This window comes from Pelodiscus sinensis, chromosome 22 (genome assembly GCF_052426305.1).
Source record: "Pelodiscus sinensis isolate ZL-2025 chromosome 22, ASM5242630v1, whole genome shotgun sequence".
Classification (NCBI taxonomy): Eukaryota; Metazoa; Chordata; order Testudines; family Trionychidae; genus Pelodiscus; species Pelodiscus sinensis.
In genome coordinates this window covers 10125436-10147184 of record NC_143073.1, presented here as the reverse complement: position 1 = coordinate 10147184, position 21749 = coordinate 10125436, and the positions used below count along the sequence as shown (strand labels likewise).

Here is a 21749-nt window from a genome sequence, read left to right as displayed (position 1 = left end):
CCCAAACCAGGCTGCTGCGCTTCTCTCAATTATTCTATGTAAGTTCTTCCTGCTGCTTTGAAATTTGCTGTTAACTCTGCTTCTTGTCTCCTCCCCCCACCCCACCCCAACCTCCTCCCCTGCTGTGCTAGGTTCTCAGCTGCCCTGTTTCCATGGCTCCAGTACCATCCGCAACTTGAAGGAGCGTTTCCACATGAACATGACTGAGGAGCAGCTGCAGATGCTCATTGAACAGATGGTGGATGGCAGCATGCGGTCGATCACCACCAAGCTCTATGACGGCTTCCAGTACCTCACCAATGGCATCATGTGACGGTTGCGCCCCTCCCACCGATTGGAGGTTGGCTTTTGCCGCAGCCACAGTGCCCAGCTGGAGTCTGACCACCTGGCCACAGGAAAAAGTCTCGCCCCCTGTGGAGACGGGAGTCGAGCAGTAGCACCTCCCAGGTGCCAGGTTTACCAGACTCTCAAACAAGCAACAACAAAAAACAGTGTTCTGAGAAGCAAAACCCATGCGTGAAATTGACTAAAACAAAAAGGATCATGTGGCAACAATTGTGATCACGTTTAATGTGACCGCAGGGTCCAGGGGTTGGTGAGACAAAAGCCATCAGTGCTCTGTAGATGACAGAGCATCTGCTAGACACCAGAACCATGTGTACATCTGTTCCTCCCATCATTTCAGTATTATGCCTGTTGATGTCCTGTGAACTCTTCCATGATCTCATAAACGTTTAGGGCCTGGGGTGGTGGTGGGCCCAACATCCTCCTCCCTGGGTCTGGTATTTGCCGATACTTTGAGCCTTCTGCTAGCACCACTTGAATGCAGTTATGGGGAACCCCCTGTACAATATTGTCAGCATTATTTGTCTTTCCTAATATTGGTTTGGCTTTTTTCACACTTTGCACATTTTTAATGTAAGTTTAAGTTGCAAGTCAGGCAGCAGACCTGTCGAGATCAGAGGAAAGTAGCCACAACTCATGTAGCACAGTCTTCACTTTCTGGAGTGCAGGGTTATTCGGACTTAGATATTTTTGTTTCCTTTTATCCACTTCTCTCATGGGCTGGCCATGCGATCGCATGTTGGTCTTGCCTTTCCTTGGGCACCTTTTTGACTTTGTTCCACAAATCTGGGGCTGTGAAACTTTCCCTTCCCCCCCAGTAATATCAGACTTAATGCTTCATGGGTTTGTACCGCACTGAATGTCTTGTCCTTGGCTAACGATCCCAGTGGTACTTGGCCCTGAACTCGCACTTCCTTGAACTCAGCAGCAAGGCTGCACATTGCTTTGTGTGTGGTATCTTCACGGGGGTTACGTTTGTGTGGATGATGAGTTTTTACGTCTGCCTGGATCGAACCTCTAAAAGCAGCATGTTCCTTGTCTCGTCCCTCCTTGATGTCGTAAATTGCCCTGAACCAAGTTTCGTGGCTCCAAGGGCGTGAGGCAAAACATGGACTAACGTTGCTAGTTTTTTCCCCTAGGGTAACAAGGCTAATCCGTTTTACCTTGCTAGCACACCTAGCTAGAGTTCAGGAGAAAGGGATTGGTTTTTGTTTTTCAGTGAGCAGTTTTAAGTAAAGTGATCATGTTAGTTTTTCTTCCCCAGAAACAAGTCAAAAGCAGATGCTGACAAGCACAAAATTGTTGCAAAGAACCTGTAGAAAGCAGCCTTGAAGTTGGAAGTCCAAACTGTCTGGCGCACAGATCCAAGGCACAGAAATAACTCTGCTGGGCTAATTTCATTTTTAAAACTCCCTTTTCACTACTATCCAGCTGAGAACATCTGTACTTTATAAAGAACAGCAAGGTCTGATTTGTTGAAGCTTCTCCATTTCTTTGTATTGATATAACTCTATTTAGACACAAGTCCCTTCCCTTGTCCTCTGTCCCTTCAGTGTTTTGGACTTCCTGCAGTTGCAGATCAGATAGTGGAATCCTTTAATACCTGAATGTGTGTGATTTGTTACCTCAGTCCTTGTTCTCCATCCCCTATTTACTTCTCTATGTGGACTCTCGTATTAATAAGTATGTTTGTTTAGTGCTACTTTACCATGTTGATTATTTAGCATTTTTTGAACTGTATCATAAAATTATGGGATAGAGGTTTCTGGCAGGACAAGGCAGTGCTTCAGTGTTTTGCACCTAATTCACAGAAGTTCAAACCGCTGCGTACCTCCAGCAGTCCAACAGATGAGCCGTAAGCTAGACTTAACTTTCTTCCAATTGCAATTAAAACATACCTGGGAGAAGGGGGGGTGGGCAGAGGGCAGCATAATCTTGTGTCACTCCATGAGTTCAAAACTGGCTGTTCTTGTTGCCAGTCTAGAAATCGATTGTCAAAACTTAAAATATGGCTTTTTACTGTCCACTGAAGGAATTATGAAAGGTCTGAAACTCTTTTCCTCCTCTGCAGTCGCTGTGCCCCCGTGCTTCAACTTCCACAGTTCCATTGAGCCTTTGAAACGGACCCTGTCATTTGTGTTACAGGGTCTATTTCATTTCCTGAAATGTTGACTTTGTGAGGAGTGGGGAAGGCTTGGGTAGCAATATGCAGATCCTTGCTGGTGGAAATAAAAAAAGGACCTAGTTGCTTTTGTCTGTCTGTCCATTCTGTTTTTAATTTTTCCCTTTAAGTTCCTCCTTGTAACATCTGTTGCTACCCAGCTGTTCCCGGAGCAGCCAGCAATGGCTTGGAAAAGGGGCCGTAGTTTTTTAAGGAACTATCTGAATTTCTGTGGGAAAGACCCCACGTTGCAGCATTAGAGGGGTGGAGGTAGACTGGTGATCAGCATGTGGGATGGCATGATTTTGGTCTAAAAATAAGGCCAAAAAGTAACTATGAATGTCAGAAAAATGAGGGGTACTTGTCACAGGTTTGTAGCTTACAAGCAGATTTGCAGGCTGCTACGTTGACTGGGCTTACACTTCTGTAATCAACCTGCAGCGGTAATTCTAAGGGTAGCAATTATTGTTTGTGGACCATTTTGGCTACTCCTACATTTTGAAGCTGAGAGAGGATAATTTTAAAACTTTGCAATTGGCTTGATTTTTTTATTGTGTGTGTGTGGGGTTCACTGGGATTTAACTTTTGGGTCAAATTTAGGCTTTGTTTACTCATTTGTATGTAACTTTGCAGCCTGTTGAATTGTCAGAAAACTGATTTACTGTACTTGCTAGCCTGATGTTTCAGCTTCTGCCTCAACTCAGACTTGTTTGGCTGTGGAAAAGCCCCAAACAGACACTTTGAATGACTCCATCTTGTTATTTAGCTTCCCCTTCTGTATTTCTACTGTCCTGGAAATGAACTGCAACCAGGTTCCTTTTTAAGCGTAGCAAAAGACTGATGGACACCCCAGGATCTTACATGATGTGCCAGTGGCAAATTACCAGTAAAATGGGATACTTGATACAAGTTACCCAGCCAGTTGTACAACTTCTGCAGACCTTTGCTACGTAATCTGGATGGGACCCTTTGGAGTGTAGTTTTCATGTAACATCATCGTGCAAAGAGGAAAGGGACAAAATTATAATAAATAGGCCATACTCATGGCCTCTCCTGGAACTTAAGCGAACACCCTTTCTGAGAGCTGCTGCTGGCTACACGGACTGTGTGTGAACCTTTCAGTGGGTGGGGATTTTTTATTTTCCTATTCAGTAAGGATGGGCCAAACTCAGAAATAAAATATCCAACCGGAACTTGATTTCTAATAAAATGTCCTTTTAAAAAACAAACAGAAAAGCTGGTGCAGAAATTGTCCATTGCATCTCGTTAATTGCTGACGCCTTAAGAAAAAGCTTCCAGGGGAAAACTCTGGTGGGAAATACTGTTTTGCGTTTCCTACGGATTCCGTGCCTGCCTCTTATTCACACTCCTAGGTTTGAACAAAGCAGGTAGACAGAGTTTGACTGGCAAGGCCTGGCTTTCAGGTCAGAGCTCGTTCTTTTAATCTCTTTTGAATGCTAAACCTCATCAGAGGATTTCCAGGCGCTGCACTCACGTGAGTATTATCCTCATCTTACACATTAGGGGACTGAGGCATTCTGGTGCAAGTTGATCCATGTCCTATAGCAAGTGAGTGGCAGAGTGGAAGGATGGTCTTGTATTTAAGGTGCTGGAATGAGACTCAGAATGGAAATGTCTACAGATGGCCATGGTAGATCTGGGGAGTATTGGGAGTCAGATTAGCTGGTGAAGGGCATGACATTTTACTTGAGTTAGCAGCCCTACAGAGCCAGCTGAGCCATGGCAGAGTGGGAGCTGCCTTCTCTTCCCCGTTGTGCATCATTAACAGAACGGTTGACTGAAGTCTAATCACTCAACTCCGGTGCCTCCCCACTGGCAGTCTTTGGGTAAGGCAAGTCTCACTGAGGGAGCTTCCAACAGTCATGAGGATGCACCGAGGTCCCTGAGCTCTGGTGATGATGGAGACAAAGGAAAGCGCCCTGCTTCCCATTTGGCTCTCCAGCTGGATTACTGAGCTGAGGATGTGGGTGATGGAGTTGGAGACGTTGAGCCGGGAAGCCAGCAAGAACTTTCGGGGCGGGGAGAACCCACCTCAAAGAACATTCTGAAATCTGCTCATCAGTTGCAGTGTAAATAAGTTCCAGTCAGTATGTAAATAAGGCGGCTGGTTTGTGTCCATGGAAAACTGGCCCGGGGCCCCCAAATACCTGTCTATTGGGAATGGGTCTGTCACTAATAACCTACCAGCTGGAGCACGCTCTGCTTCCAAAAGAGCATCCACATTCCTACCTCCTAGACCAGGGGTGGGGAATCTAAGACCTGGGGGCGGGTAATGCGGCCCCTGGCTTGCTTGCATCCAGCCCCTGAGGCTTGGAGATCCCCCTGCAGCATTTGAGAAGCAGAGCTGGTGCTCCAGCCCCACACCCACATCAACTCCCCTGTGGGGCTGGATCACAAAATTGTTACCAGCCTGGGCCCTCTAGGTTCTGGTGTGCAAGGGGAATGCGGGGAGTGTGTCTCTCCTCGGTCGGGGGCCAAATCAGTGAGGGTTGGTTTTTTGGCTTTTTTGCTTCTCGTATGCAGCCCCCGACTGATTTTTCTGTAAGTCAGCAACCCTGGACCCAAAAAAAGCTTCCCCACCCCCTGTCCTGGACAAAAAGACAGAGGTGCTAGGGTCATGAGTCACTAGCAGAGCTAGGAATCCTGACTCCTGTCCTATGACTCCCCACACTAGGCTGCATTTGATCCCACCTGCAGGAGAGGGGAAGTCTCTGTACCCTGTTCCCATGTGCCTGGGCTGGCTGGCCCCAGGCAGAGTGCTGGGAAATGGGAGGGAGGTGTTTAGAAGGGTGTGAGGCTGCAGCCCTGTTCCCTTCTGCCTGAGACTGGGATCCCTGCACTGGCAGGGGCGCACTCAATGGTTTTTAAACTGGCATGTAGCCCAGCTCTTCAGTGGTTTCTGCTGGGTCTGTGCAGAATTGGGTGTGGGCGAGCCTCATAAGAAAGAGGGAGTGTTCTGGAAAGCAAGGCAGCCTACTCCCTGCGCTGGACAGCCGCACCTGTTTGAGGCCAGAAGGGATCTGCAATAGTGTGGGGGGTCACATGGGCGCTCTCCCTGGTGTCCAGGTGTAGCGTTTGCATCTCTGCCTCGGTTTCCCCGCTGGGTTTTCAGTAAGTTCAGCGATGCTTTTGTGGAGCACCTTCATTTAAACAAAGGCTAATCAGCTGTGCAGCAAGTCTTCAACTCCCGCTTCCTCGGGAGGGACGGGGGAGGCTAATTTTAATCATCCCCACCCAAGTCCCTCAGTCCTGGCTCATCCCCAGGAAGGCCCTTCAAGATGAGATCCTACTCCACAGTCAGTGTCTCCTGTCATCCCCTAGGGGAGGATCCCTCTGGACTGGGGCCTCTTCAGAGAGGTTGCATCACTGTAGTTCTTTGGAACATAGGGCTAAGCCACTCTGCCTTCTCAGGAGCAGCTCCCGCCAGCAGGACCGTTCCTATGTCCCCTTTTCAGGTGAGCTCTTGAAACATCTCTGAGTAACCCCTCGGCTCAGGAGCAGCTCTTGTGTTCTGTGGCTCCCTGCTGAGCCCCCATACCTCTTTATAATGCCAGACAGGTGTTGAATTCACTGCTGCCCAAGTCACCTAGGTAACTAACTACTCCTGGGTGAATCTAGGTGGGGTCTTTCTCCTTAGCAGAACCTGTCAAAGGTTGGCTGGGTGCTTGACCCCATAAAAGGGTATAGGTCATTAGGGTAATTTTAATCCATAAACTGTATCCAGGACACATTTAGGGACGGGATGAGACGCACTCTTTCACCTGCCTGCTTCTTTCCCCTGCCGAAACCAGCACATGCACTTCATGCTTGCTCCAACTTGCTGATTGTGGTAGCTACAGCCGTATTCACCCAGCAGCTAGTACAGCCCAAAATCCTGAGCAGTCCAAGCTGTTAGCCCTGTTAGATTGGCCTGCGCCACCAGGCCTGGCACTAGCACCCCGGCTGAGTTAGTGTAGATGGGACTGTATCTCAGCTGGACAATCTGTGTGTCTAACTCTGGCCAGAGCTGGTTTCTAGGAACTGCTGCTGGAAGCCTCACCCGTCAGGGACGTGCCTGGGCAGAGCAGAGTGGCTTGCATGTGTAATTTCTCTAGCATAGGTGGAACCTTTTGCTGTTTGAAAATGCAGATCCTGTGAGAGATGAGTAGTAATCTCTTCCAGGGGCTGTAACTCTCCTACATTGGACTAAGTTCATCTTTCTTTCTTTTTTTTTTTTTTCCTGTTTGCTCTTCTCTTAAACCCTGCATAGTCCAACACCTTACTTCTGCTGGGCTTGGCCATGTTCCTTGCATTAAAGGGAGCATGGCCTCAGTTAAGCAGAGCCCATACGTGTGTGCCTAACTCCCAGAGACTTCCATGGGATTTAAAGTGAATGGTGATAACCCCTACCTCTTGTCTACCACTTTCCATTAGTAGAACTCAAAGCACTTTACCAAGGAGGTCAGTATAAGTATCTCCAGTCTACAGAGGGCGAAAATGAAGCACAAAGCAATGCAGTGACTTGCCCAAGGCCACCTAGCAGTGTCAGGGATAGAACCCAGATCTCTTGAGCACTAGTTGGCTACCAATGTACTTTGCTGAACTGGGTTACCGCTGCCATGTCGCCAGTGACCTTGCTTCTGGGGCTTTTCTACTTCCAGTAACAATTCTGTAAGTCTAAAATCTCTTCCGGGGGGGAGGGGTGTCTCTCTAAGTCTATCGTTCTCCATTGAACTACCAAGCGCCAGCTTTCCTGACCTGCTCATTTTCTGGACTGTGGTAGGAACAATTATTTCTGTATTCCTCAACCTAGCCCTTCCTGGGCTACTGGGGTGAGGCCTACACTCTAGCTGCTACAGTGGCAGCTGCATTGCAGGGTTACGTCTACACTGGCCCCTTTTACGAAAGGGGCATGCTAATTTTAAACTTCGTAATAGGGAAATCCGCAGGGGACTTAAATATCCCCCACGGGATTTAAATAAAGATGTCCGCCGCTTTTTTCCGGCTTGGGGAAAAGCCAGAGAAAAGCGTCTAGACTGGCCCGATCCTCCAGAATAAAGCCCTTTTCCGGAGGATCTCTTATTCCTACTTCAAAGTAGTTGCCCACGAAAACTCATATATTTGTTAGTCTTTAAGGGTATATCTAGACAGCGGAGCTATTTCAGGGATACCTCCAGTATTCCAAAACAGCTATTCCATGTCTTTTACATGCGCTTGCTATTTCAAAATATATTTTGAAATAATGAGCGCACTGAAAGAATTGGGCTTGTTTGGTTTAGAAAAGCGAAGACTGAGAGGGGATATGATAGTAGTTTTCAAATACAGGCAGTCCCTGGATTACATGGATCTGACTTACATCGGATCCCTACTTACAAACGGGGTGAGGCAACCCAGCACTAGCTACTTCCCCCCAGCAGACTAGGGAGACGCGAAGCTAGTGCCTCACCCAGCAGACCAGGGAGACGCGGGGCGGCTTTTCTCAGCAGACACCTCAGCTTGAGAATAAAGGACTGAGGGAAGTGAGGTGTGGGAGAATAAAACTAAGCTCTGGAGAAATGTTTGGCTAGAGTTTCCCCTACAATATGTACCAGTTCCGACTTGCATACAAATTCAGCTTAAGAACAAACCTACAGTCCCTATCTTGTACATAACCCGGGGACTGCCTGTACCTAAAAGAGTGTTACAAGGAGGAGGGAGAAAAATTTTTCCTCTTGGCCTCTGAGGATCAACAAGAAGCAATGGGCTTAAACTGCAGCAAGGGAGGTTTAGGCTGGACATTAGGGAAAGCTTCCTGTCAGGGTGGTTAAACACTGGAATAAATTGTCTAGGGAGGTTGTGGAATCTCCATCACTGGAGATATTTAAGAGCAGGTTAGATAAGTGTCTATCAGGGTTACTCTAGATCATGGGTTCCCAAACTGGGGGGGGGTGCGAAGAAATTCTAGGGGGGGCGCGAGGCGACCCAGCCTCCTCCTCCCCCATCAAGTTTTGCTGCCCCACTCAGTTCCTTTTTTTTCTCAAGTTTTGCTGCTTTTTTTGGGGGTGGGCATGAGGGTTTTTTCAAAAATCAAGGGGGGGGCGTGATGCTGAAAAGTTTGGGGACTACTGCTCTAGACGGTACTGGGTCCCACCATGAGGGCAGGGGACTGGACTCGATGACCTCTCGAGGTCCCTTCCAGTTCTACTGTTCTATGATTCCGGCCTGCCTTTGCCCCTCGTTCCTTGAGGGTTAAGCAATGTCTTGAAATAGTGCATTATTCTGAAATTTGGTGCTGTGTAGACAGCACCAAATTTCGAAATACATTTGAAATAAGCAATGCCATTTAAATAGCACAAATGGTGTAGCTTATTCCGAGGTAAGGGTGCTATCTAGACCCCCCCCACCCCACCCCACCCCCACCCAGGATGCTACAGGACTACGGGTTGGTTTCTTTAAGTTACAGGCTACCACAGCTACCCCACTGAGACTTTTCGGCAAACCCTACGGCTACCTTGCAAAATAGGGGTTGCACTCAGGAAGTCTGGGAAGCCTGGGTCAGTGCGGGGGGGGGGTGTGGGGGGGGGCAAGGGAGTCAGGCCTCAAGCTTAACTTGACACCTTGGGCTCACTCTGCCGTGTAGAGACAGCCCTCCCTGTCAGTTTCCAACCCAGCCCAGTGCTTCCAAGCCCTGCAGTTCCCTTTTCTCCCAGCAGGGGCCAGCAGAGACTGGGGGGGCGCCCTCAGCTGCGCGCAGCTGGCTTTTCGCTCCACCAGGGGGCGCCCTGGCGCGCTCCTCCAGTCCCCTCCTCCCCCATGCCCTGCCCCACCCGGGAGTGTTCCGTGCAGCCAGGCGGACTCCAGGCGTTCACCTGCCTGCCTGCCTGTACCTGCCTCCCCGCCCCTGAGCCAGCCCCTGCCTTCCATCTTTGCCCAGCCCGGCTGCTCTCCTGCTGCCTCCCCCCCCCGCCCGGGAGAGAGCAGCTGCTCCGAAGCCCCCCGCCGCTCCCCCAGGGACTGGGAGAGCCGCAGCAGGACAGGACAAGCTAGGGCCAGCCGGCGCCAGGCATGGGGCCCTGCTAAGCTCCCCTGGGTGGAGGAAGTGGGAGAAAGTCCCCGGGATCCAGCCATGGTGAGTTTCCTGCTCCTCGAGTTTCCTTCCCCCTTTTGCCCTTTCTTGGAGCAAATTTTGTAAAAGTTTCGCCCCCTCCCCAGTTTAATTATTAGGAATGAGCAGTTTGAAGAGGGGTGTGTGTGTGTGTGTGGGGGGGGGGGTTGCATCTTAAATCTCCATTCCCTCCCCCCCCCCCGACAGACACACCTGGGCTCCAGTGCAGCCCGATTCCATGAATCACCTTGCAAAGGGGATAGAAAGCAGCTGGATCAGAAATAGTCTCTGGGCTGATTTGTGATTCCCAAGAAACCTTCCTGCCCTTTTCCTTCCTCTGGCTTGGTCCCCTGAGCTGGGCTCCGGCTCCTTTTCTCCGTGGGATCCGCTGGCTCAGAACCTTGGGGGAGGCGGGGGGGAGTGGTTGTGCCTGGATGGTCCCCGCACGTCCCCTGCCTAATGGAGGGGCTTACGTTGCAGTGCGGGTGCCCCATTGCTGCCCTGAATATTTGCTCCCTTCCTTTTGTGAGGGTTGGCCCTTGATCCTGCCTTTGGATTGCTGCCCAGGGGCACTTCCTGCAACCTGGGGGGGGGGGGAGCCTCCTGCAGGCTCGGGGGCTTCCAAAGGACATTTCCTCTGGTGCTGGGCGTCCCACAGGGGTTGGAGAGGAGACGTGACATTTTTCAGGAGTGCGCGTCTGTGGAATACAAAGGGTCAGATCACCCCAGCAACCCCTGAAAGGCGCCTCTTTTCACCTGCTGTCGGATGTTGTATCTAGAATTTCGGCCAGCGCACAGGTTGGACGAAAGGGATCTGAGTCTGATTTTTACTGGCTCTATGATGTGAGGCGCCTTAGAAATGTTTGTACAGCACCTGGTGCCATGAATCCCAGGGCCCCAGAGGCTCTGACTCACCTTTGGGGTGGAGAGTCGCAGCAGTAGTTTGGGCAAAGGAATTTTGGCCAAAGGCATCTGGGACAAATTGCTGCTCTTCTGGAAAGTGCGGGGAGGAGAAGGAGGGCAGGGCAGTGATGGGAGAGGCCACTCTTTCCTTTCCAGACACTCTGGGCAAGGGGTTTGGATCCCAGCTCATGTTTCCTTAACAAGACCATGCTATGCAAGCTGGGGCTGGGCTTCGGTTTCTGAGAACCGTGGCAAGAAAATCTGAGTTCCAGGCGGGTTTGCCAAGGGATTTTTGAGGCGCTCTTTGTGTGGAATGGGCCAGAGTTCCCCTCGAACCAGGCACCGACCCAAATTGCAGGCCAAGGGACTCTCCCTCAGCCCTTGTCTCTGTGGGGAATTTTCCCAGTGTAGCGATTCCAGAAGAGCTTCCGTGTGGACGCTCTATTCTTGAGGAATTACTCCATGCGCAAAGTGCATTAATTACTCCTGAAGACAATCACTTTTATTCTGGAATAGTGTCTCCACATGGGATGCTTACTCTGAAGTTTTAGTGGCGTCTCTGCTGGGTAATTATGTAGCAAAGAGGGGGATGTAAAACACATCTAATTCTGCTCCCCAGCAACCACAAATGTGCGAAAATCAGGAGTAAAGCGTACCAGCTAACCACATGTGGCTGGTGGCGGTGATGCAATTTGAGGTTTTAGGGTTAGGTTCAGGCTGGGTTGCTAAGCTTTATGCGATGGCCAGGATGGGGAGAAATGAGTTCTTTTCTTTTAATTAGGAGCAGACCGTCTCCTCTATTCACCTGACTCCAGCAGCTGGGGCTTGGCTAAGAGCAGCGTCTAGTAAGAGGTAGCAACACTGCTGCCCCAGCATGGATCCAGGCATGTCCTAACACTATTATGACAAGTCCTGCCTGCACTCCCATGTAAGGAGGATTTGGTCAAGCATGCTATCCCGGGCCTGGCCTGCTACTTGTGGGGCAGGCTCCAGGAGGCAGATCCCTCAGAGGTGTGTAGTTTCCAAACCTTCCCCTGCCATGCTTGGGCTTATTGCAGACTAGGGATATAAATAACCATTTAAATAGTTAAGCAGATAAATGACTTAAAATTATAATGTTTAACTGGGTAACCATTGGCGGGCAGCCGGGGCCGGGTTCCTGGGCCGAGTGGGAGCCGCCGGGGCAGGGGTTCTAACGCCTGCTCGCCTAGGCCACCCCAGCATGGCTGGGGCCAAAGTCCTGTCTGCTTGCCCAGCCATTCTGACATTGCCAGGCTACCACCTACCAACACAGTGTGTGGCCAAGGCCAGAATCTCAACTGCCCACCCAGCCCAGGTGTGACCCTGTCTGCCATCCCCACATGGCCGGCTGGATTCACCCAGGGCTCCTCCAGCCTGCCTTGGTTGGCTGTCCAACCAAATATTCCCGTAAGCCTAATGCTTACCAGTTAGCCGTTTACGTCCCTCCTGCAGACCCTGCATAAACAGCAGCTCTCGACAGGTTTGTGGGAGGAGGTTTTCGGAGCTGCTTATAGACCCATTTGCAATTTGGCAAAATTCAGGGGTGGGGGTGACTGAGCAGAGGTTCCCTCCCTTTGAATGTTTGTTGATGCTTAAAACGTTCTGCAGAACTCTCCCTCGCTGCGTGGGTGTGTGTGGCAACCCAGCCCCCCTTTCTATCCAAATCAGGTGTGGCCATCCAGTAGGCCCCTCACCCCTGGGACAAGGGTTTCAGCCAACCTGCTGAGACCCCGAGGAGGGGGCCTCATAGGGCCTTCTTTGTGATGGGGTTTTGGATCCTGGCAGCTCCTCTCTTCTGCCCCCACTTCCCATTCCCCAAATGCTGATGCAGCTGCAGCCTCTGTGTCCACAACTTTCCTCCCCCACTTCCCAAATATAAAGCCTCCCCTTTCGGGGGTTTATGGTGCTGAAGATGGGGCACTGGCGGGGAATGTCGGGCACTGATTCCAGCCAGCATGGGGCTAGAGATGTAAATATGAGTTAATTGAATAGTCAATTAACCTCATGAATTCTCACCCTTACTCAACTAATCTGGAGTCCTGGAGGGTGGGGCCGGCAGCTGGTGTGCTCCAGCCCCACTCCTGAGGAGCCCTCTGCCACCCCCAAGCTTCTGCCCCTGTATCAGGCAGCAGGGTAGGATGCCAGGCAGAAGCTGGTTCCTCTCGTGGACTAGCTGTCTGTCGCCCAGCGCTGCTGCCTCCAATACAGAGGCAGCAGCGTGGGGTGGCACCAGCCCCTGCCGGGGGTGGGGGTGGGGCTGAGCTTCTGGACCTGTCATGAACCGAAACTGAGACGAGCTGCTGGCCAGCCTGCTAAAAAATGTACTGGCGGGGGTGGGGGAATGCATGTAGTCAGTAGTATGTAAACTTTTGCTTATCCGTTAATTGGTTAATCGACTACATTGTTACATCCCTAATTGGGGCATCCCCATCCTGCCTTTCAGGCCCTACAGGGGTTGCAACTTGCAAGCTGGGATTAGCAGGGGGTCTCCGTCTGCGGGCTGTGACTGGGGGGCATGTGCCCTTCCCAGGACGGGGGGATCCCAATTCCTGACTGGATCTTGGTGGCCCGGGCTAGTGGTTGCAGCTCAGTCTCACTGGCTTGGATGGTGAGCATGGACTCTGCTAGCGTCAGTCCTGTGCCTGGATCAGCTGTCCCCTCCGCAGAGCCGCTCTGCTCTGGTAGGCGGCTGCACCCAGTGGGTCATTGGGAAGCTATTAATAGACTGTGATTAACCTGTCATCTATACTGATTACTTGATTAGAGCCCTGGGGTGAGGCTGGAAACCAGCTGTAGGAGGGGAGTGAGGGCTAGTGGGTGGAGCAGCGCAATGGGAGCTGCTGGGTTCTATCCTGTGTGACTTGGAGGGGGCCAGGCTGCCCCTGTGCCTTGCTATCTCTCCCCGTGAGTGGGGGTGGCGGGGTGAGGCAATTCGAGGGCCAGCCAATCTGTAATGTTGTGGGTCCCTAGCGCCTGTCTCGAGGGCGGCAGGGAAGGGGCGTGTTTCACAGCAAAACAGGATCAGGCTTCCCCTCGGCTTCCGCCTGACCAGGTCATGGCTGCCCAACCACCAGGCTGGTTAATCCTTAACCTGCGCTCCCTTCCCTGGTGTTTGTACAGCGCAGGATGCAAGGGCCGGGCACCTGCATGCCTGTCTCAGGACAGGGGGCCCCGGGATGGGATCGGGCCTGTGGAGCCATGTGCCAGCAGCCACCCACGCTGAAATGCCTGTCCCAGGGCCGTGATTCTGCTCAGTTCCTCCTGCCGGGGCTATTCTTAGCACCAGCCTCGTGGGCTCTGTTCAAGGGATCCCTCTTCCTCCTGGCCGGGCCCTTCAGTGGTTGCCTTGCTCCCCCCCCCCCCGTTAGCTTTGGGGTGTAGGCAGGGCTGGCTGGGTCTGGGGCCGTGTGGGTGGGGATACCACACCCTGTGCTGGAGGAGCTAAGGGCAGTATGGGCAGGTGTGGGGGGGAGGGCAGGAGCATGTGTGTGCTGGGGAGGCCTGAGGGCATGTGTGGGTAGTGGGGGGCAGGGCTGGCCTTACCATGAGGTGAACTGAGGTGGCCAGCTCCGGTGCCAGACTGTGTGTATGGGGGGGGGGGGGGTGCCACTAGGACCCAGAGAATTGAGACTTTTCAAAGTTTTGGCCCAAGCGAGGGGGCGTCATTTGAGCTCCCCGCCTCAGCTGCCAAAATGTTGTGGGCCGGCCCTGGTTGTGCGTTGGGAGTGGGGCACAGGCCAGGGCCATAGGGGGTCAGTTCTTGCCCTAACCCCTCCCGTGCACAGAGAGCCGACGGACTGGGGCAAACTTTGGCCTGGTAGCAGAGGCCTGGCTTTCAGCCCGCCCCCCCATGCAGGGTTTGGTTGGGGCTCTCAATGAGCTGGGATGACAGGCCAGGATCCTGGCTCGGGCCATGCAAGGATAACGCTGCCATGAGGGACCCTGTATCTTAAACAATGGGCGCGTTTGTCCTGTCCACTGGGGCCTGGCGCTGTCCTGGCTGGCTAACGGGGGCAGCACTGTCTCTGTGGGCTGGGCACGAATTGCTGCTGCTAGTCCTGTGCCCGTGAAATCTCTCTTTGCTCCCAAAGCCAGCCTGGTCCCCTCTCCGCCAGCCCCGCCATGGTGGTACCTGCCCCAGGACTCTCCTGAGGGGCCAGGACATCTGAGCGTGTCAGGCCCCAAAAGGGAGCAGGGCGAGATTGTCACAAACAGCCACGTGGATTCTAATAGTACGTGGATATCGGGACTGGGCCCCGTCGCAGACCCCAAATGAGTTTGGGACCCCGTCCTTTTGGGCTGGGGCCTGTGCAGATCCTGATTGAGATCAGCCCCTCCAGGAGGCTGGGCCCTGCACAGACCACGTCTGAGATCAGCCCCACTCCCCTCCCCCCTGCATTGGGCTGGGCCCTGCAGAGACCCAGTCTGAGATTGGGGGCTTCCTATTGCTCCAGGCCTGTGCAGACGCCGCTCCTGACCAAGATCAGGCCCCTAGTTGTGTTGGGTGCTGCACAGACCCCCCCCGGATCAAGCTTGGGGCCCCCCTCCTGCTTGGTACTGCTCACACACAGATCCCGACCAAAATCCAGTCCCCCAGGCGTGCCAGGCACTGCGCACACCATCCCCCACTGAGATCAGGGCCCTGTCGTCCCTGGCACTGCACTGACGTGGATTTAGGTTCTAAACTATTTAGAACAGGGAAAATTGTTTGGCTTTGCCCCCTGCACCATAACAAGATGATAAAGAGTTTGACGCAGGTTGGGAGGGGAAACTGAGGCACAGAGCACCACTGGGACTTGTCCAAGATCACTGAGCAGTGGCAGAGCCAGAACCAGAATCCAGGTATCCTGAGGCCTAGCCCTGAGCTCTGCTCATTGGACCATGTTGCCTTTTGCTAAGCCTTGTAGCAGGATTGGCTGTGTTGTCGGACCTCCCCCCACAAGGTTGTGCTGGGGTTAGGAATACACAGGCTGAAACGAGGTCTGATTTGGGCTCAGCCCCCAGGGGATTGCTTCCCTGGGCAGGCAGGTTTGATCTTGCGGCTGTGTGTATGCAAGGTTTCAAGCCGCTCTGGATTTCGGGAATGTGGTGTGACGTTCAGGATGGCACGTGTATTGGGGGTGTGGATGTATTTCCTCTGAGCTGGGCACACACCCAGCTCCTGTTAATGAATAACACTGCCAGAAAAGCAGTTTCACAACCATAAAGGCTGGTCCTGTCCTTATGGGTGGGGCTGTGGGAAGGCAGCCTTGTTCAGTGGTTAGAGCAGGGAGGGTCTGGGAGTCAAGACTTGAGGCTAGTCCCTGCATTGAGACTAACAGTGGAGGTCTAATGGTGGAGGCTAGAGGGCTGGAAATCAGGACTTCTGGGTTCGTTTCCTGCCTGAGGGTAGGAAGTGTGGTTGAGTGGTTAGACTGCAGAGCTGACAGACAGGGCCTGTAGTTCTAATCCCGGCTCTGCTGCTGACTCAGAATCTCGACCAAGTGAGTCGCTTCTTTCCCATGTGCCTCAGCTTCCCCCTCAGTGACCTGGCAAAAGCACTTCCCTTCCCACAGGCCTGCTGAGGCATAACATGGCCAGAGCTCCAGAGTATCCCAGGGGCTGGGCCCAGCCTGAGTCGTTTTCCTCCCTGGGGAAGGCTCATGTGCTGGGGCCTGTGAGTCTTACCTTCCAGTGGCTCGGCCATGGGCTTGTATGACAGGACTGATGTTGCCAGGTGCTGTCACTGGCCCTGGCATCTCACCAGCTACCTGCTCCTCTCCAGGGTGGCACAGAGGCTCTTCTAGTTGCCCTGCCCACGTGCCAGACCCCAGAAGGCACCAGACTGGCTTCAAAAATCTGCAGGGTGTTTTTTTTTTTTTTTAAATAAACCCTGGGTTTCTTTTTTATTGGCCGCTCCTGTTGGAGCCTTCAGAGCTCTGGTGCACTCTGGATGCTGCTGAAAAGGAAAGCACCATTCTCGCCCCCCGGGGTAACAATCTTCTCCTCACTAGACATTTTCTGTTCCTGACCCAGCTCTTCCTTCAGGCTACCTCCAGGCTTAGGGGTAGAATGGAGCTAGTGCTTGGCTAGTGCTGACAAGGGTTTGTGTCCCTTCTCACCCGATTCTCACTTGTTTTATCTTCAGCGATGCGAAGAGCTTTGCGGCAGGGTGTGTGTTTTTGCTCTGTGCTTGCCCAGCGCCTAGTGTCCCGGGGCCCTCAGGCATTACCACGATCCAAATATTTTGTGAGGTTTTTAATATTTACTCTGTGTCACATGGGAGAGCGACGCAAGTGTCACTGAAATCAGGCACAAGCCCAATCAATTAACACCCAGGAGTCGGACCCCAAAAAGCACCAGACTGACTACAAAAATCTGCAGGTTTTGTTTTTTTTAAATAAACCTTGGGTTCCTTTTTTATTGGCCAATCCTGTTGGAGCCTTCAGGGCTCAGGACAAGCTTTGCACAAAGAGGCAGGAAAGATCAGTGCCAGCCTTAGACTCCTGGTTCCTCAGTTCAGTAGCCTACTCTGCCACATAGAACCTTGGGCCAGTCACTTTGCCTGCACCTCAGTTTCTCCCCTCTGTACAATGGGGATAATCGTGCTGCCCTGCCTCTCAGAGGGCTGGGAGGATAGATATACGCAAGCGTGTGAAGTGTTTAGATCTGTGATGTCCAACCAGTTCTGAAGCAGTCGCCACTGGAGTGGCAACTTCTATAGTGAACTAGCCACACTCAGCCGGCCAGATAGCCACATGTGGCTAGCGTGTTGGACACCACGAGTTTGGATACTATAGTGATGGGCCGAGCAGATAAGGGTTAGAAACTTGGGTTTTCTTAAAGGAAACAGAATCTCACGTGATGCCAGGAGCTGGGGATTGAGTGAACGCCCCAGGTACCACTGGAGAGCCGGCAGCATCACAGCTAGGAGCGGGGTAGTGAGCAGCACTCGGGCCTGCCTGCCGGACTCTGCTCCGGGCAGACTGGGGCAACGTGGCCCCGGTGCCAGCGCCTGCCACGGAGAATGTCCCTCGAGCTCGCCCGGAGCCTCGGCAGGGCTCCCTCCGTACTGCCCCTCCTCCCACTGCCCCGCCTTCCCGCGGCTGGTGCCACCGGCGTTGCATAGCAACTGACCGCTCGCATTGTCTGTGCGGGCCAGAGGCAGGCGCCTTGGCAACAGCCGGGAGCCCGTCTGAAGTTTCCTTGCAGGCTCAGAGTGGGGATGGGAGGCTTGTTCCCCAGGCCTGGGCAGGGCCCCTTCCCTTGTGTACTGATGCCACAGGAGGAGAGCAGTGAAATTGTGGGTTGTCTGTCTGCGGGGAGGCAAGTGGGAAGCATGCACATATATCCCCCCCCCCACACACACACACATGCTCTCACTCTTTCTCTCTTTCCCCCTCCCTCCCAGTTCCCTGGGTTGTTCCAGACCAGGCCCACTGGACTCCTGCAGTTTGCAGGAAGGATTTTACTTCTATCCATCTGGATCAGTTTCTCTCCCACGTTAAAGCCAGGCCAAGCATCTCTGTCAATTAATCATGGAGATTGGCAGAGAAGGGAAAGACAAGCCCTCGTGGGTCAGTATGGCTACACCTGCCAAGGCTTTAGTAGCCTCTGTAAAAGAGGATCAGTAGCACCACAGCTATTATATAGATGGGGAAACTGAGGAGGGAGGGAGGGAGAGGGAGGGGAGAGAGAGAGTGTGTGTGTGTGTGTGTGTGTGTGTGTGGGGTGACTTTCCCAGAGTCGTCCATCAAAGTTCAGTTTATGGCATAAGCTTGTGCTGCAGTGTTGCAAACTTTTGCCATTTTAGCACAACTTTTAGCAATATCGGGTTAGTTTTTGCTTCAAGCCCCAGCCCTCGGAGACTTACGATCATGTGAGAATTGGAGCTGCAATTTTCTTGTATAAGGGCGGGTTCTGGCCCCAGTGTTCATGCAGAAAAGTTGGAAAGCACACGCTTCTAATGGCTCAAAAAGCAAATGGCAAGGGCGAGTCCCAGCATTTCTTTCTTTATTAAATCTCATGATTTTTAAGCCAGTGTCTCAATTTTTGTGGGCTGGTTTCTGAACCCCCGGGGCTGGAGAGACTGTGTGAATTTCTGTCCAGATAAAGAAAAAGAGAGAGGGCTGTGCTGTCTTGGTGCTGGATGGAGAGCAAGACCACAAATCATTGCACGTCCTGCATTAGAGAGAGAGAGAATGACACACACCTGGTGCCTTAGTGCAGCGACAGAGACTGATCCGTGTTCTTGGTCTTTGTAACATCGTCATCCTGAATTTCTCTTTATAAGCTACGACCACCTCTTCTAGAATCATGCAGCCTGTTCTAGAGTGGAGCACGGCAGCCAATCATGCAGGACGACTCTTGTGAGGCAGAGTTTCACCTACAGGGGCAAAGGGCTAAGGGGTCTCAAGAACTCATGCAGACCAGACAAGATTTTGGCTTCCAACGTACCACCTATGCCGTATGCCTCTTGGGGCAGGTGCAGTCTGGTCTGTGTTTGTACAGGGCCTAGTGCCATGGGATCTGGTCCATGATGCGTTACCGTAATACACTTAATAAATAATGTACAGCGCCCTAGCACCATGGGTCTGATTCATGACTAGGGCTCCTAGGTGTTATCATAATACACCTAATAGATATTGTACAGTGCCTAGCACCTTGGGGTCCTGGTTCGTGACTTGGCTTGTAGGTGTTACCGTAATACATCTAATAAATAATGTACCGCACCTATCACCATGGGGTTCTCCTGGTTCATAACTAAGGCTTGTAGGTATTCCTGTAATATGCCTAATAGCCAATGTACAGCATCTAATGCCATGCCATCCTGGTCCGTGGGCCTAAGACCATAAGCATCTGGTCCATGACTGGGTTCCTAGGTGCTACCGTAATACACTTAATAAATAATGTACAGTGCCTACTGCCCTGGGATCCTGGTTCATGAATAAGGCACATAGGTATTACTGTAATACACCTAATAGATAATGTACAACATCTAGTCCCATGCCCTCCTGGGCCTAGAACTGTAGGGGTCATGGGTGTTTCAGTGCTACCGTAATACACCTCATTACATAGATCACCTAACAACATAGGGTTCCTGGTCCGTGGCTGGGCTCCTAGGTGCTACCATAATACAAATAATAGCATCGCCTGCTGTACGTGGGGCTCCACTGGTCCATGGGTTGCCCAATGACAGATACCAACCCTATCCCACAGAGCCCACGATTGAGGCAGATAAAGGGTGGGGAGAGGAAGGTTGAATCACTGTTTTGCTGCTGGGAGACCAAGACCCAGCAAGTTCCTGTGACTTCCCCAGGGAGCATCCATGGTAAGGTCTTGAACCTAGATCTCCTGATCAGTAACCCCATGCTAGACCCTCAAACAATCTGCCTAGCAGCCCTAAGCCAGCCCCTGCCTGTCTGGAGTGAAACCCGACGGAAGCTGCTGTGTGTGTTGGGCACTGGGGTCCCCCGCACGGAGCTTGGCCTGCGCAGTGTGACCTGTCCCACTGTACCCCCCTCCCCGCACAGGGCAGCAAGGAGCGCTACCACTGGCAGGCGCAGAATGTCAAGCACAGCGGCGTGGACGACATGGTGCTGCTGGCCAAGATCAACGAGGACGCCATCGTGGAGAACCTCAAGAAGCGCTTCCTGGATGACTACATCTTCGTATCCTTCCTGGGCTGGGCCGAAGGCAGGGAGGGTGACAGCAGGAACTCTGGGCGGGTTGGAGGATGTGGCCGGGCAGGAGGGAAACTCCGATTGCTCCTTGGCCCCAAAGGACAGCAGTTTGCAAAACCCAATGGGGATCACGGGAAAAGGGATAAGGGCAGCCCCAAATTTTCCAGGGTCCCAGGACTGCCTGGTTCTGGGTTGGTCCATTGCCAGAATAAGAATCTAGGCATGAGCAAGATGCTTTTAACTATCACACCAGCATCATGAGGGACCGTTAGTGTAATTCGTATGTTTGTAGTGGCCTCACTGAGATCAGAGCCCCAGGCAGTAGAGTGAGAGAGAGTCCCTGACCTAGAGAGCTCTTAGTTTGAATAGTCAAGTCAGACAAAAAGGTGGGGAGGGGAAACTGAGGCGGGCCATGAGTTGCCTAGGGTCATCCAACAGGGCTTCAAAGCCAGGACTACAACCCAGGCATCCAGCATGCCAAGCAAATGGCCTAACTGATAGTCTATGCTGCCTTTCTGGAGAAGAGGCACCAGATTCAATATTTCATTCAGCAAATCCCCTAATTAGAGCTGGTTAGAAAACAGATTTTCTGTTTCACGTGTTTGTTTCCTCTCGAATCGTGACGAAAAGCCAAAATAAAAAATAAATAAATTGCAAAATGTAATTCTGAAAAAAAATCATGGGGGAGGGAGGGGGCAATGAAAATGTTTCATTTGGATCCTTTTACTTTTTAATTTTTCAAGATACAATTGAGTAAATTCAAAACCAGCCGTCATTCTGAAATGAAAAATTTGAACTTTCCCAAAAATGGCCAAAGGTGGTGATTTGAGATTTTTGAAACATTTTCCAATTGTTTTCATGACATGTAATCAAAACTGAGACAACTGCAAAAAACCCTTCAGTTTTGACTAAATGATATTTTCCAGTGAAAATGGGTTAAGAACTTTCCATCCATCTCTGCCCTTTATCTCTGCCTGGAGCCAGGTCTCTCCTGCTCTCCTTCCTGCTGGATACCTGGAGAGCAGTGTTCTCTGTAAGTTGAGAGATGGGCAGCCACCCAAGAGAGATTCGAATGCCACCCAGCTGATTGGCAGAGCACCCACAGCTGGCAGTGTGTGTTTCTACTGGTGGTGCACATACACACATGCCTTGGTGCATGCAACAAAATTTATTCTGCAAAGGCATGGACAAGATTAGAGGGGAAACATCATGTTGGGGTCAGTGAAAATGTTTCATTTGGGTCCTTTTATTTTTCTAATATTTTAAGATGCAATAGAGTAAATTTCAAATTTATTTTCCACTGTGCCACAAGCACATAGCACGGCCCTTTAAATTAGAGATGTTAATATTCGGTTAAATAGGTAACCGTTGAAAATCTCGGTGCTTACACCCTGCGGGCTCTGCAGCATAATGCTTAAATAAGCTTTATACTGCTGAACCTGCAGCGAAGCTTCCTTGGCGCTGCCAATTCTGCTCCTCGGGAGCTGGCAGGGTGTAACCGACACCATTAACCCATAAGCATCAGCGGATTGGTTAAACGGTTAGTCGATTACACTCAAACAATCCTACTTTA

At 51.7% G+C, this 21749-nt stretch overlaps 2 protein-coding genes across 5 annotated transcripts in view; both read left to right on the top strand.

Moving 5' to 3' along the window:
* Positions 1 to 3742, top strand: part of PI4KB (phosphatidylinositol 4-kinase beta) — a 68805-nt gene extending 65063 nt beyond the window's left edge. For all 4 annotated transcript variants that reach the window (XM_025180133.3, XM_075908000.2, XM_075907999.2 and 1 more), the window contains one exon: positions 132 to 3742. In XM_025180133.3, the coding sequence (XP_025035918.1) occupies positions 132 to 313 (182 nt within the window). In that variant the 3' untranslated portion in view covers positions 314 to 3742. The remainder of the gene's footprint in view (positions 1 to 131) is intronic.
* A 5578-nt stretch (positions 3743 to 9320) lies between these two features.
* The window catches only part of LOC102461036 (unconventional myosin-Ie-like), a 33917-nt gene continuing 21488 nt past the window's right edge, over positions 9321 to 21749 (top strand). Inside the window, exons 1-2 of the mRNA XM_075907668.2 lie at positions 9321 to 9614; positions 20027 to 20164. Of these exons, the coding sequence (XP_075763783.2) occupies positions 9612 to 9614; positions 20027 to 20164 (141 nt within the window). The 5' untranslated portion in view covers positions 9321 to 9611. The remainder of the gene's footprint in view (positions 9615 to 20026; positions 20165 to 21749) is intronic.